The sequence below is a fragment of the Zalophus californianus genome, chromosome 6 (genome assembly GCF_009762305.2).
Source record: "Zalophus californianus isolate mZalCal1 chromosome 6, mZalCal1.pri.v2, whole genome shotgun sequence".
NCBI classification, from domain to species: domain Eukaryota; kingdom Metazoa; phylum Chordata; class Mammalia; order Carnivora; family Otariidae; genus Zalophus; species Zalophus californianus.
This window is the reverse complement of record NC_045600.1, coordinates 48558529-48573931: the sequence shown is the minus strand read 5'-3', so window position 1 is coordinate 48573931 and position 15403 is coordinate 48558529. Positions and strand designations below refer to the sequence as shown.

The 15403-nt window shown below is 37.7% G+C and overlaps 1 protein-coding gene across 3 annotated transcripts in view; it reads left to right on the top strand.

Moving 5' to 3' along the window:
* The window catches only part of KLHDC1 (kelch domain containing 1), a 52522-nt gene that overhangs the window by 17371 nt on the left and 19748 nt on the right, over nt 1-15403 (top strand). For all 3 annotated transcript variants that reach the window (XM_027572181.2, XM_027572180.2, XM_027572182.2), the window contains 4 exons: nt 4733-4811; nt 6317-6400; nt 10382-10465; nt 10942-11000. In XM_027572181.2, coding sequence (XP_027427982.1) covers nt 4733-4811; nt 6317-6400; nt 10382-10465; nt 10942-11000 — 306 coding nt within the window. The remainder of the gene's footprint in view (nt 1-4732; nt 4812-6316; nt 6401-10381; nt 10466-10941; nt 11001-15403) is intronic.

Sequence of the window (15403 nt, the reverse complement as noted above, 5' to 3'; positions counted from 1 at the left end):
CTTTATCATGTATTCACCTAATTTTCATTGGTATTTGGGTCTGAGTTTTCTATCCTATTACACTGATCTGTTAATGAACAAGTACTTCACTAGTATAGATATTGAAGCTTTACAGAACATTCTTATAGGACTACTGTAAATCATTAAGTGTATACCTTAAATAAATAATTATCACAAAATGAACACACGTAACTACCACCCAAGTAAAGAAACAGAACCTCATCAACTCTCTAAAATCCTTCATTATGTTCACTTCATAATCACTGTGCTCAGCCTCCTTGCTAAAGGAAACCATTATGCAGACTTTTAGTATCCTAAATTAGTTATTGTTTTATTTTTTATACTAGCTATGGCATCCTTATAGAACTTATCCTTTTACTGAAATTACATTTTTGAGAGTCATTCATGATGTGTGTACCTATGGTTTTATTTCCTTTATATAACTCTATTAAATGAAATACTACAAAATATTTATTCATTCTACTGTTGATAGACATTTGGGGCATTTCCACTTTTTGACTCTTTGGAATAATATAGCTATGAACATTCTTTTATGTACTTTGATACATAAGGGTAAACATTTCGATTGGGTATGTATCTCTTCATTCTCTCAGCAGTGTAATCTGATTTCAGTATAGTCTAATTCACCAATCTTTTCCTTATGATTAGTGCTTTTGTGTCCTAGACTTAATTGATCCCAACTCTACAAGGTATTTTTGATCCTTTGAAGTTTTTCTTGTTTGTGTATATAAGAAACAGGAAACAGTGGTTGCCCTAGATAGGGAAATTGAATGATTGAGAGTAGGAGAGAGAATTATTTTTACTACACCTTTTCCTCAAAGTCATGATAAAATACATATAACATAAAATTTGCCATTTTAACCATATATAAGTATCTAATGAAGTGCCATTCATTACATTCACAACTTTGTGCAACCATCACCATTATTTAGTTCCCAAATTTATCATCACTCCAAACAGAGACTCTATACCCATTAAGCAACACTTCCCCATTCCCCTTTCTCCCCAGCCTCTGGTAACTTCTAATCTACTTTCTATCTCCATGAATTTGACTATTATAGATATTTATAAAAGTGGAATCATTCAATATTTATTCTTTGGTGTCTGACTTATTTCACTTAACAAAATATTTTCAGAGTTCACTATGTGTAGTATGTATCAGAACTTCTTTCTTTTTACAGCTGAATAACATTTCATTATATGCATTGTGTGCATTTGTTTATCTGTCATCTGTTGATAAACACTTGCTTTTTTCCACCTTTTGGCTGTGGTGAATAATGCTGCTATGAACATTGGCTTACAAGTATTGTTTGAGTCCTTGTTTCCAATTCTTTTGGCTATATGCCTAAGAGTAGAATTTCTGGGTCATATGGTAATTCTATGTTTAGTTTTTTGAGGAAACACCAAACTCTTTTCCACAATGACTGTGCCATTTCATATTTCCACTGGCAGTGTACTTGGGTTCTTTTTTTTTTTTTTTAAAGATTTTTTTTAAAGATTTTATTTATTTGACAGAAAGAGAGACAGCGAGAGAGGGAACACAAGCAGGGGGAGTGGGAGAGGGAGAAGCAGGCTTCCTGCTGAGCAGGGAGCCCGATGTGGGGCTCGATCCCAGGACCCTGAGATCATGACCTGAGCTGAAGGCAGACGCTTAACAACTGAGCCACCCAGGCGCCCAGTGTACTTGGGTTCTAATTTATCCACATCCTTACCAGCACTTGCTCTTTTCCTTCCTTCCTTCCTTCCTTCCTTCCTTCCTTCCTTCCTTCCTTCCTTCCTTCCTTCCTTCCTTCCTTCCTTGCTTCTTCCCTCTCTCCCTCCCTTTCTTTTCCTCCTCCTCCTCCTCTTATTCCTCCTTCTTCTTCTTGTTCTTCTTCTTCAAAAATAACAGCTATTCTAGTGGGTATGCAGTGGTGTTCATTGTGGTTTTGATTTGTATTTCCCCAGGGACTAGTGATGTTGACCATTTTTTCATATACTTGGCTATTTGTATATCTTCTTTGGAGAAATGTCTATGCAAGTCCTTTGCCCATTTTTAAAAATTGGGTTGTCTTTTTTTGTTGAGTTATAGGAGTTCTTTACTTATTCTGGATATTAATCTCTTATCAGACATATGTAGAGTTTTTTTGTTCTAATGTTTTGGGTTGGCTGGCCTCATAGAATGAGTTAAGAAGTGTTCTTTTCATTTTTGGGGGGGGAAGACTTGAGAAGGTTGGTATTAATATTCTGTAAATGTTTGGTATAATTTGCCATTGAAGCCATCGGTCCTGGGCTTGTCTTTGTTGGGAGGTTTTTTGATTACTGACTCAGTTATATAGGTTTATTCAGTTTTTCTATTTCTTCATAAACCATTTTTGATAGTGTCTTTTCATAAATTATTCTATTATATCTAACTTATCCAGTCTGTTGTAGTATTCTCTTATAGTCCTTTTAATTTTTGTAATGTTGCTAGTAATGTCCCCTCTGTCATTTCCAGTGTTAGTGCTTGGAGTTTTCTCTTCTTTTTTGCCAACCTAGCCAAAGATTTGTCAATTTCGTTGATCTTTTCAAAGAACCAACTTTTGGTATATTGTTTTTCTCTATTTTCCTAATCACTGTTTTGTTTATTTCCCCTTTATTTTTCATTATTTCCTTCCTCCTGTTATCTTTGGGTTTAGTTTGCTCTTCTTTCTAGTTCCTTAATGTGTACAGTTATGTTATTGATTTGAGATGTTTTAAAAAAATATTTAGGCATTTACAGCTATAAAATTCCCTCTGAGCACCACCTTCACTGCATACCATAAGTTTTGTTTTACTGCATTTTCTTTTTTATTTTATTGTATTTTCATTTTTATTCATTTCTAGATAATTTTTAATTTCCCTTGTGTATTTTTTCTCCACCCATGGGTTGACAGTTGCGTTTTCTTTTCTTTCAGCACTTTAAAGATTTTATTACATTGGTTTTGGCCTCCATTTTTCTGGTGAGAAAGTCACTCTCATTTGTGGTTTTGTTCCCCTGTATATGTCTTTTTTCCTCTGGCTTTTCTTTATTTTTTTAATTTTTGTTCCTCATTGATTTGATTAAAATGTTCCTATTTGTAGTTTCCTTTGTATTTATCCTGCTTGGAGTGTGCTGAGCTTTTTGGGTTGGTGGGTTTACATCTTTCATCGGTTTTAGGAAGCTCTTAGTAATTATCAGATATTTCTTCTACACGTTTATTTGTCTCTTCTCCTTCTGGGGTACCTGTTATATGACATTAGACCATTTCATATCGCTCCACAGAGCTTGGGCTCCCTGGGTTTCCCCCTCCCCCCAACTCTTTTCTTCTCTTTAGTTTAATTTGGATACTTTTTATTAATCTCTTGACCTGTCTCAAGTTCACTGGTCTTTTCGATTGCTATGTCCAGTCTCCTGTGAAACCTATTTAATCAATTCTTTATTTCTGGCATCTTTTTTTTTTCATTTTTAGCATTTCCATTTAGTAGTTCTTTTCCGTGGTTCTGTATCTCTGCTGAAATTGCTCTGTTCTTCCTGCATGTTGTCCATATTTTACAAACTAGGTCTGTTAGCATCTTTATCATAGTTACTGTAGATACCATGTCTGATAATTCCACTGTCTGGGCCACCTTGGTGTCAGCTTATACTGACCCCCTCTTGATCATAGGTCGCTTTTTTTTTTTTTTTGCCTTTTCATGTATCTTGTAATTTTTTCACCACATTCCAGATGTTCTGTATGAAAGAATAGTAAGTATTAGAAAAAAGGATATTTATCTCCAGAAAAGGACATGCCCTTTTCTGTTTTTCTCAGGCTGTTAGAGTGGTAGTTCAGTCAGTCTCATTTGTAGTTGAGTTGTGTTTAGGATTATTGCAACTGTTGCAACTGTTGTACAACTGGCTTCAAATGTTTTGAGGCAAGATCATGACTGTCCTTTGCTAGGACCCCATGTCTGAGCACTGCATGCAGATTATCTAAAGATGTTCAGCTGTACTTCACAGTGTTTTCACCCTCAGAACTGTGGAAGATCTCTCCCTGTTTTATAGCCTCATTGGGAGGTCTTTGGGTCACCAGGGAGTTCTCTTTGCTCTCCAGTGCCACGTTTTGCTTTCTGTACTTTGGGAGATCTTTTTCAGCCTTGTACCTCCTCCCTTGGACTTTTGAGGGCAGCCATCCTGTGTGCTATAATGACTTGATATGCCTCTGAGGTATTTGCTTCAGATCTCCTGTCCTGGTCTCAAAGTTTAGTAGTTTAAAGCTCATATTGCCTCAAAGATGTTTGCTTAGTTCTCTTCTGCTTCCAACCTGTTGATGACTGGTGTGAGCCTTCTGAAGACTATGTGAAGGACTTGTTGAGTGGATTCAAATTCCCACTGTGGCTGATTTTCTTAAGATTCTAATTTGCCATGCCAGTCTATAAGTAGCTGTTAAAATTTTGGGTGATTTCTTTTACAAACCCTCTCTGTCCTGGATTCTTCCTCCTCTTGCTGTCACACCAGGAATGAAAGCAGCCATGCATGGGTCTCTTTCCTCCTATTGAGAGTCCATCACTTTCTGGAATTAGTTCATTTAGATTTCTTTGTTCCCTTCTCTCTTTGATTTTTTTTAAACTATGTTTTTTTAGGTTATTTGGCTAGTTTAGGTTATTAGGGTGAGAGAGATGATCTCTTTCAACTTCCATTGAACAGACTGGAAATAGAAATTCTAAAGTGTGTTCTTTTGTATTTGTTTTTCAGATTAATATATTTTGGTGGCTATGGGTGTAGGAGACACAATGAACTCCAAGACTGTTTTGATGTTCATGATGCATCTTGGGTAATCACTGTTTACATTTTCCTCTAATTTAGTATCACTTTAAAGTCTTTAGAAATGATGACTCCAGTCTTTCTCAGTTTAACTTGCCATAATTGACACTATGAAAAAAAACATGTTTTCTCTTTTTTGGATTCAGATTCAGTTGGAGGAGGTTCTCTCACCTTCTCTCACCTAGTGGTATTAGCCTTCATGGCTACTGGCAGAATAATGTCTTACTTTATTAATCACTTACACCTGTTTCTGTTAGACAAGTAGAGATTTTAGCACAACCTGGAAAAACTCTGTTCATAGACAACCAGAATGGCTGTTGCTGACACACACCTCCTTCTAGGTATGTCTACCAGAACTATTCATAGCTCAGGCTGACCTCTGTATGACAGTGAGTAAGTTGGTCGTGATATTACCTTTCCTACTTATTCTTACTGGTTAGAGAATAAACTAATGAAATAAGACATGACATAAAAATGATACCTTTTAAAAGATAACTTTAAAAACCATTGATCCTAGCACCAAGATACATAGTAGCTCTTCCGTTTTACCTTTCACTAGCATATATTGTTATTGTACATTGTAATGTAAATATATATGTACATTTCATGTATATCTTTTTGTGTATAGGTATTTAAAAAGATCTCTATGTATTTACATGGTTTTTGAGTTTTTAAAATAAAATACCTTTAAAGTTTTGTTACTTATAGTATTACTGATAATTTTCAGAAATATAAATTCCCATTACTTATATCTACATATTTTTACTCATTTTTTTTTCTCTCCTAGTACAGTTAGGCTAAGAATCATGTCCTGATGTTTCTGGTGTACAAGTAGATTTCTTTTCATCTATATTTTAAATTAAGGAAATTGTTTAGTGTGTTTAACTTGTTTGACAAGTTCTGACAAAAATGAATAGTAGTTCTGGCATAGAACCTAAAATTGACACAGAGGTAAGCTAAAGCAGTAATAGAGGATTTCAACAATCCAGAGATGCTAAATATAGTATAATTGCTAAATGGCTGCCCTGCTGATAATTTTGTCTCTTAGAAGGCAGGTAAGAGAGCAAGCCCAAGTTTGACCTGTAAGAACAAATTGCTTGGTTAAGTAGAAGTGATTGGAGCTTTTTGGAAAAAGGAACCATGGTCCCCTAAGGTTCCTAATTGCAAAGATTAGGAATTCTGAGCATGCACTGTAGGAACACAGATTGCAAGATATAAATGTCATTTTGTCCTCTGCAATTTCCAAAGAGAGAATTCTTTGAAGGAATTGGAAGATTATCAACAAGTAAATTTATGACTCACTGCAGGTAGTGCTAAGAGAAGACAAGTTGCTACTGGTTTGGAGGCCACACTTTGTGGGCCACTGGCGTGTGCATTAGCTTTATGACTACGGTAACACTTACCTCTGTTTTTATAATGGTGTCTATTATTTCACCAGTAAATATGCAATGACATTTATTACAATAACCTAAAGATTATAAAAGCTTTGAAATATTTTTAAAATTCCTGTTTTAGGAAGAACAGATCTTCTGGGGATGGCATAATGATGTTCATGTATTTGATACAAAGACACAGAATTGGTTTCAACCAGAAATTAAAGTAAGTATTGTAAAAAGTTACCTTTGTATTTATATACTCTTTGATACTTTATTTTTTTCTAAAGATTTTATTTATTTATTTGACATGGAGAGAGGGATAGTGAGAGAGACAGCACAAGGGGTAGGGGTTAGTGGCAGGCAGGCAGAGGGAGAGGGAGAAGCAGGCTCTCTGCCGAGCAAGGAGCCCGATGTGGGGCTTGATCCCAGGACCCTGGGATCATGACCTGAGCCGAAGGCAGCCGCTTAACCAACTGAGCCACCCAGGCGCTCCTTACTCATTGATACTTTAAAAGAATATTTTTTTGCTAAATTATTTGGATTTTAGCAATTGAGTTTATAATCATATAATCCCTTGAGTACCATCACTAATACTTTTTTTTTAATCACCTGTTTTTCTCCAGGCTAGCTAAGTTTTTCTAGAAAAATCTTCTAAAGTGGGTACCATCATCATTCTGTACCCACAAGTGTGATGTCCTGATTTAATGGTGGCACTTTTAAAATGTCCCTTTAGGGCACCTGGGTGGCTCAGTCCATTAAGCATCTGCCTTTGGCTCAGGTCAGGATCTTGGGGTCTTGGGATAGAGTCCCTGCTCAGTGGGGAGTCTGCTTCTCCCTCTGCCCCCCCACCCTGCTCATGCTTGCTCGCTCTTTCTCTCTCTTGCAAAAATAAATAAAATCTTTTTTTTTAAATGTCCTTTTATAATCAAGTCCACAATTTTGAAAAGCCCATATTTCATAAACTCTTGAAATCTACATGCAATTAAAGCATGATAAAAATACATTATTATACTCTCTCATGTGCTGGTGAGCAAACCCAAATTCAAATTAGCTTAAGCCATAATGAATTTTTACATAGAGGGAAGTTTTATTTTGGAGTGTCTCACACAGTGGAAGAGCAGCAGGGATTAGGGCCTCAGGAGCTAGAGCAAGTTACTCAACACCATCACAACATTTTACATCGCTTTGTTAGCTTCTCTCTGATTCTCTTTGTCTGCTAGCTTCATTCTGTCTGCTGCAGACCAGCCACCTCACTTAGGAGGGAATATGGTCCTGGCTATCCAAGCAGTCCTTTCCATTGGTGCTGTGTTCTTTCAAGGTCTACAGATTAGTCCTAGAAAAGGACTCTGGCCGTATTTGGGCAGGTTCCCCCTCCTAACATTAGTCCCTGTTGCCAAGGGGGTGATAGGCTAGGCTCACATCTTAGGCCTACCCTAGGAGGCCGGGGGTTGTGGGTGATAGGTCACCAGAACTGTGCAGAATGGAGTGCTAAACAGGCAAAACCAAAACTGTCCACTAGTATGCACAAATGACATACATCCATTTGAATTTTAAGATTTATGTCTTTGTTAATGAAATAAAAGCATTTTATCTCTGTTCAGATAATTTTATGTCAGCCAGCAGGTGCCAAGAAATAGTGTTGAGACTGGATCTATTAAAACTTTCGGGCAGCATCTGTAGCCTCTCCTTCTTTAGAGAAAAAGCAGGCGTCTGCAGATCTCGAAGGCATATTTGTGGCATGTGCTTTGTCGGGGCAGCGGGCTGGCCCAGTCAGTGGAGCATTCGACTCTTGTTCTCAGGCTTCTGAGTCCAAGCTCCATATTGGGCTGGAACCTACTTAAAAAAAAAAAAAAAAAAAAAAGGTAGAATGTGATCCTGAGGATAAGGGAGCTGAGGTAACTTATAATTAGTTCTTGGGCTCCTTCTTTCTCTTCTTACCTCAGTCTGTAACCCCCCTCCAACATTCTTATATTACTTTGACCCTATTTTAGTTCATATTTACCAAGATTTTCACTGTAATTTCTCTGATGATTTCTTCAAATAAGTTCTTATATTGTTTATATTTTATCTGAAAGTTCTTCTGACATGGCTGTAGCTGGATGTCTCTTCATTTTTTTAGACATCTTCTTAAAGTACTACATTATTCCCAAATATCAGCACCAAAAGACAAGGCAACATGGTAGAGTGTACCAATTATATTGGTGTCAAAGTTAAAAGAAATTGGATTTGCATTCTAATTCTGTCCTAAAAGAGCTCTGTACTTTAGATAAGCCATTTAGTGTGTCATCTATAAAATGGGAAGGTTGAAAGTGTTTTTCCTACATGGGATTTTTACCCCTTAAGAGCAATATATTAGTAGTAGGGATCTTTGAGTTATTTTCAGTATTTCAAGCAACTTAAGAAGCATTGTACATTATTTAGGCAGTTAGACACACAGATTAATGCAAGTGCCCTTTCTTTGTTTTTGTTTGGAATTACATGAATTCAGTTTATTCAGAAGCTTTAGGTGGCTAATAAATACATTTGATAGGGGCGCCTGGGTGGCTCAGTCGTTAAGCGTCTGCCTTCGGCTCAGGTCATGATCCCAGGGTCCTGGGATCGAGCCCCGCATCAGGCTCCCCGCTCAGCGGGAAGCCTGCTTCTCCCACTCCCACTCCCCCCGCTTGTGTTCCCTCTCTCACTGTCTGTCTCTCTCTCTCTGTTAAAAAATAAATAAAATCTTTAAAAAAAAATACATTTGATAGAAGTTTGGTATTTATTTCATAATAAATGTGTATATAGTAGAATAATTTTTCCAAAATTTCAGATCAGGAATGGGGTAATAATAAAGATTTTGTCTTGCTGGAATAGCTGGGAACCACATTTCAAAAGATTCTCTCTCACTTATTTAAGTGTTAAATTGGTAATATCTGAATTATTTCTTACTGTGTTTGCTTCAGGACAGTCATTCAAGTAAGCCTGAAAAGTCTAGAGAGTTATGATATTGGTAGTAGAGCTTAAATGTCCTGTGCCCACATTCAGGAGCCAATGCACTGAAAATGTTGAAAAAGTTCTTTCCGAACTTGGACTGAAATGCATACACAAAGGCACCCACCGTGAACACATGGAAATTATTGCAGAAAATTTTTCTTTCAAATCTCATTCATTCATCTGCCCATTATATTCTCTCTTTTCCCACCAATCCAAAACTTCTCTGGAGAAAAGATCTGCTCTATTTATTCAAAGTAAAGTATAGAAAAGTGTTATCGGTTAATGGGAAGAGTTTTAGTAAGCAATAAAGCACTGTTTGGCTTAAGTGAAGTTCTTATTGTGGAATTTGAGACACCAAGAGTTTGAGGGGGCAGATGTGATTTTTTAGAGTCTCTGAGATCATCACACTGTGTACTGCTCACTCATAATATGAACTCTGTGGGAGAAGGGGGTGGGGAGAGAGAGTGGGAAGGAGGGAGAGAGAGAATCTTTTAAATTTGATTTTTAAATCTTTATATTTCGAGCTGAAATTTACATGAAATTTTATTTTGCTAAATAGTGTCAGGCATTTAAGAAAAGCACTTTAAAAAGTAAAGATCAGGGTGAGTAAATTTCATTCTTTTTTTTTTTTTAAGATTTATTTATTGAGAGAAAGCGTGCACAGGAGCAGGGGGAGGGACAGAAGGAGGGGGAGATAGAGACTCTCAAGCAGCCTCCCAGCTGAGTGCCCATGGAAGGCAGGGCTCCATCTCACGACCCTGAGATCATGACCTGAGCCGAAACCAAGAGTCAGACGCCGACCGACTGGGCCACCTAGGCGCCCCTAAATTTCATTCTTGAAGAGCAGTGTTTGTCTATAATCATTACTGTTTAGAATGAACTTTTGCATTAGATTTTTTTTTTAAAGATTTTATTTATTTATTTGACAGAGAGAGACACAGCGAGAGCGGGAACACAAGCAGGGGGAGTGGGAGAGGGAGAAGCAGGCTCCCCGCAGAGCAGGGAGCCTGATGCGGGGCTCGATCCTCGATCCCTGGACCCTGGGATCATGACCTGAGCCGAAGGCAGACGCTTAACGACTGAGTCACCCAGGTGCCCCTGCAGTAGGATTTTTATTGAATTACAGGGGTAATGGTGATTTGGTGTCAGGTATTTCTCATACTGAGTGTAAGAGTGGGACACCCTTAGAGATGTTTCAAGGCTTTGCATTGTGTTTTCTCATCTCTGCTTGCAGGATGGAGTTCCTCCACAGCCGCGAGCCGCGCACACATGTGCAGTTCTTGGAAATAAGGGCTATATTTTTGGCGGACGTGTTTTGGTTAGTGTTTTTAATGGAAATGGTATTTTTATGTGTGATTCTTCTTACAAAAAATATTTTCTGATTTTGGGGAACAAATGACTATTCAAATTGTATAGATACTAAAATGCTGTTCAGTAATAACATTTATTTATTTTCCATCCCCTAAACAGACTATACATGAGTCATCACAGATGATTTATAAATCATATTTTAATGAGGAGACTCCTTCACTTCAGTGCATAACCAGAAAAGTTTAATTTCTGAACATCTAAATCCTGTTAGTTTAAACCCATTTCTTCCTTTCCCCCTTGACAAATTAATTGGGTAGCTCTATATCAATTTGATTGACACTTAGCATTGTTTCCCAATATATAAACTTCTGATGTTAAGTAAAATGCAGATGGTCTATTTTTAATCTGAAATAACTTTAAAACCAAAATTTTAGCCCATGAAAAATGTAAAACACAGACTAACTTAACCCACTTTTATTTTAGCAAACTAGGATGAATGATTTGCACTATCTGAACTTAGATACCTGGACTTGGTCTGGAAGGTAAGTTTGAGACTTAAGTATATTTTAATCAAAAGGCGTGTGTGTGTGTGTGTGTGTGTGTGTGTGTGTGTGTGTGTCTGTCTGTCTCTTTGGGACCAAAACCCAAATTTGAGTCTCTAGAAGTGAATTAGTGTCTTTTTCCTTCAGATTATATGTCTAAGCAAAGAATATACAGATTTAAATGCAGAGTTTGTTCTTTAACTAAACTAAATAATACATGAGAATACCAGCAGTTTAAAACTGATTATGTAAAAGTGCTGGTTTTGTACTAAGTATTCTTGAGAACTGGTCAGTAGAAGAAATGAAGGAAGAGTTTATTGGGGTCATCACAAGTAAACAGATAATGAAGTAGGTAAATGTCAGATTTTAATTGTAGTTCAAAATATATATTTAACAATAGAATAAATCTATTTAGCTATCACTTCAGCTGTTCGTGTAATGAGATGGAATCAGAGCTATATATTATTCCAAAATAGAAATGCTATTAAAAATGAAACTGTGAAACTGCCAGAAAAAAAATTATAGCAGATTGTCTTTAAAATCTTGGCATGGAAAGTTTTTCTAAAGATGGTATAAACCCCAGGGCACCTGGGTGGCTCAGTCGGTTGAGTGTCTGCTTTCTAGTCATGATCTTGGGGTCCTGGTATCAAGCCCTGCAGTGGGCTCCCTGCTCAGCAGGGAGCCTGCTTCTCCCTATCTTACTGCTTGTGCTCTCTCTCTCTCTCTCAAATAAATAAATAAAATCTTTATTTTGTTTTGTTTTTGAGATTTTATTTACTTGAGGGAGAGAGAGCAAGAGAGAGCACGAACAGTGGGGAGGGGGAGAGGGAGAGGGAGAAGCAGACTCCCCACTGAGCAGGGAGCCCGACATGGGGCTCAATCCCAGGACCCTGAGATCATGACCTGAGCCAAAGGCAAATGCTTAACTGACTGAGGCACCCCTCAAGTAAATAAATAAATAAAATCTTAAAAAACTATACCAAAGTTAAAAGGCAAATTGGAAAATGCAAACAAAAAATAAATTAGAAGTCATATTTGCAGTATTTTTTTTAAAGATTTTATTTATTTATTTGAGAGAGAGAGAAAGCACCAGTGGGGAGAGGGGCAGAGCGAGAAGGAGAAGCAGGCTCCCCGCTGAGCAGAGAGCCCAATGCGTAGCTGGATCCGAGGACCCTGAGATCATGACCCGAGCTGAAGGCAGACACGTAACAGACTGAGCCACCTGGGTGCACTTGCAGTATTTTTTACAGGGCTTAAATCCACAGGAACTTAGAAAATCAGTAAGGAAAAGACAAATAATCCAACAGAAGAGTGGACAAAGAAAGAACATAAATGAGCAACTCAGAGGAGAAATACAAATGGGCAAAAATTATTTTCTTTTTTAAAAGCTTTTATTTATTTGAGAGAGAGACACACAGAGAGAAAGAGAGAGAGAGCATGAGTAGGGGGAGGGGCAAAGGGAGATGGAGAAGCAGACTCCCTACTGAGCAGGGAGCCTGACGTTGGACTGGATCCCAGGGCTCTGAGACCATGACCCCAGCTAAATGCAGACACTTAACCAACTGAGCCACCCAGGTGCCCCCCAAAATTATTTTAAAAAGATGTTCAGGGGCGCCTGGGTGGCTCAGTCGTTCAGCGTCTGTCGTGGGCTCAGGTCATGATCCCAGGTTCCTGGGATCCAGCCCCACATCAGGCTCTCTGCTTAGTCGGGAAGCCTGCTTCTCCCTCTCCCACTCCCCCTGCTTGTGTTCCCTCTCTTACTGTGTCTCTCTCTGTCAAATAAATAAAATCTTAAAAAAAAAAAGATGTTCAACCTTATAGACAATCAAAGAAATGGAACTAAAAATAATAGTTTTCATTTATCTTATATATATATATATAAATATATATATATATATTTTATATATATATATATATATAAAAATAATCACAAATAACCAGTGTGTGCTAGGTTATAACAACACAATTAGCGGGAGTATAAATTGGTACAGTTTTTCTGGAAGGTAGTTTGGCAATATGTTTAAAATGTAAAATGGGGGGGGCTAATATGTTTAAAATGTAAAATAAAATAAAAGTATGCAAGCCAGAGGCACCTGGTTGGGTAAGCATCTGCCTTTGGCTCAGGTCATGATCCCGGGGTCCTGGGATCGAGCCCTGCAGTGTTGGGCCCGCTGCTCAGCGGGGAGCCTGCTTCTCCCTCTCCCTGCTGCTCCCCCTGCTTGTGCTTGCTCTCTCTCTCTCTTTCTGTGTCAAATAAATAAAATCTCAAAAAAATAAATAAAACGTAAAATGGAATTTCTACTTTGACCCAGAATTTCTCCAAAGACAGTAACTGGACATGTGTGCGCGTGTGCGTTTGTTTTACAACATTATTAGAAAACCAAGAACTGGCAGTCAGTCCTCATGTTCACAAGTGGGGATTGTTTAAATCATGGTACATTTGCCCAGTGGGCTACTATGCTTCCATTACCAAAGGAAGTTATAGAAATATTCTACAACATATTAATTGAATGAAAAAAGTTGCAGAACAGAATATATGATCCCATTTATATTTTTTAATAAATATGTTTATATGTACATTAAAACCTAGAAAGATAGATACCAAATTATTATAATTTCTTATTGCTGGAGGACAGGATTATAAGAGAACTCTCCTTTTTAAAAATACTTTTGTGGAAAAAAAATTTTTGTGGTTGTTGAACATTTTGTAATCAATATGATTCTTAGAGTCAGCACAAACCATAAAAATATTTCCATTTTGGAAAAAATAATTATATCTTCTACAAACGGCCCACATTATTCTGGAACATTCCAGAATGCTGGAAAATGGTATCTTCTCACCTCCTAAATTAAACTTTTGTACTTAGGTTTTTATTTTTTTAAGAATAGGACAGTATTTGTTTTGGAATCCTTAGAGGTTTATCCTGGAACTGGAATGGTTTACATACTTTTTTTTTAAGATTTTATTTATTTATTTGAGAGAACGAGCAGTGGGGAGGGACAAAGAGAGAGAGAGAGAGGAGCAGACTCCCTGCTAAGCAGGAAACCCAATGCTTCTATTTTTCTGCTTCTATTGATATGATCATTTGATTTTTCTTTAGGCTTATTGATATGATGGATTCCATTAGCTGCTTTTTGAATGTTGAACAGACCTGCATACTGGGAATAAGTCTTATTTGGTCATGGTGTATAATTCTTTTATTTTTTTGGATTTGATTTACTAATATTTTGGTGAGGATTTTTGCATCTATGTTCATGAGCAATATTGGCCTATCGTTTTCTTTTCTTGGGATGTCTTTGTTTTTTTGTTTTGTTTTGTTTTTTAGATTTTATTTATTTGAGAGAGAGAGAGTGAGGAGAGAGAGAGAGCACAAGGCAGGGTTGGTGGGAGAGGCAGAGGGAGAAGCAGGCCTCCTGCTGAGCAGGGAGCCCAATGCGGGACTCAATCCCAGGACCCTGGAATCATGACCTGAGCCGAACACAGACACTTATCTGACTGTGCCACCCAGGCCTACTTTTATTTTATTTTTATTTTTTTAATTAATTAATTTATTTATTTATTTAAAAGATTTTATTCATTTATTTGAGAGAGACAGAGAGACCCGGAGCATGAGAGGGGGGCGGAGCAGAGGGAGAAGGAGAGGCAGACCCCCCCCATTGAGCAGGGAGCCTGACAGTCAGGGGCTCAATCCCAGGACCCTGGATCATGACCCTAGCTGAAGGCAGCTCCTTACCTGACTTAGCCAACCAGGCGCCCCTGCATACTTTTATTTTGAAGCTAGAGTAGCTAGCATTTTCAGCTAAGGAAGCTTGGGAAGTTGTACAGCAAGTAAACCAAAGTAAAAGCAACAACACCCAAACCCCATAATATCCTTGAAGAAATCAGCTGAAAATATAAAATTAAACATGGGCCAACAATAAAAAGTTACAGACATGAAAATAATTATGTTGAAAAACTGAAGAAGTTATATGGATTAAACAAGAATGATATGAAGTATGCGCCGGAATTAACTGGGAATTGACTTCATAATTTTCAGTCTGTGTTCTGTGACCAGGTGGAATAGAACTAAATGGAAAGATTGCTTATTTATTTATTTTTTAAGATTTTTAATTTACTTATTTGACAGAGAGAGACACAGCGAGAGAGGGAACACAAGCAGGGGGAGTGGGAGAGGGAGAAGCAGGCTTCCCGCTGAGCAGGGAGCCCGATGCGGGGCTTGGTCCCAGGACCCTGGGATCATGACCTGAGCCGAAGGCAGATGCTTAACGACTGAGCCACCCAGGCGCCCCAGAAAGATTGTTTCAATTCATCTAAGCATTTCAGAATGTTTTTAAAATCTTAATCTTAATGCAGGTAGAGATAGTAAAATCAGCTTTTTGTAAAAGTAGTGAAGGCAGGTTTT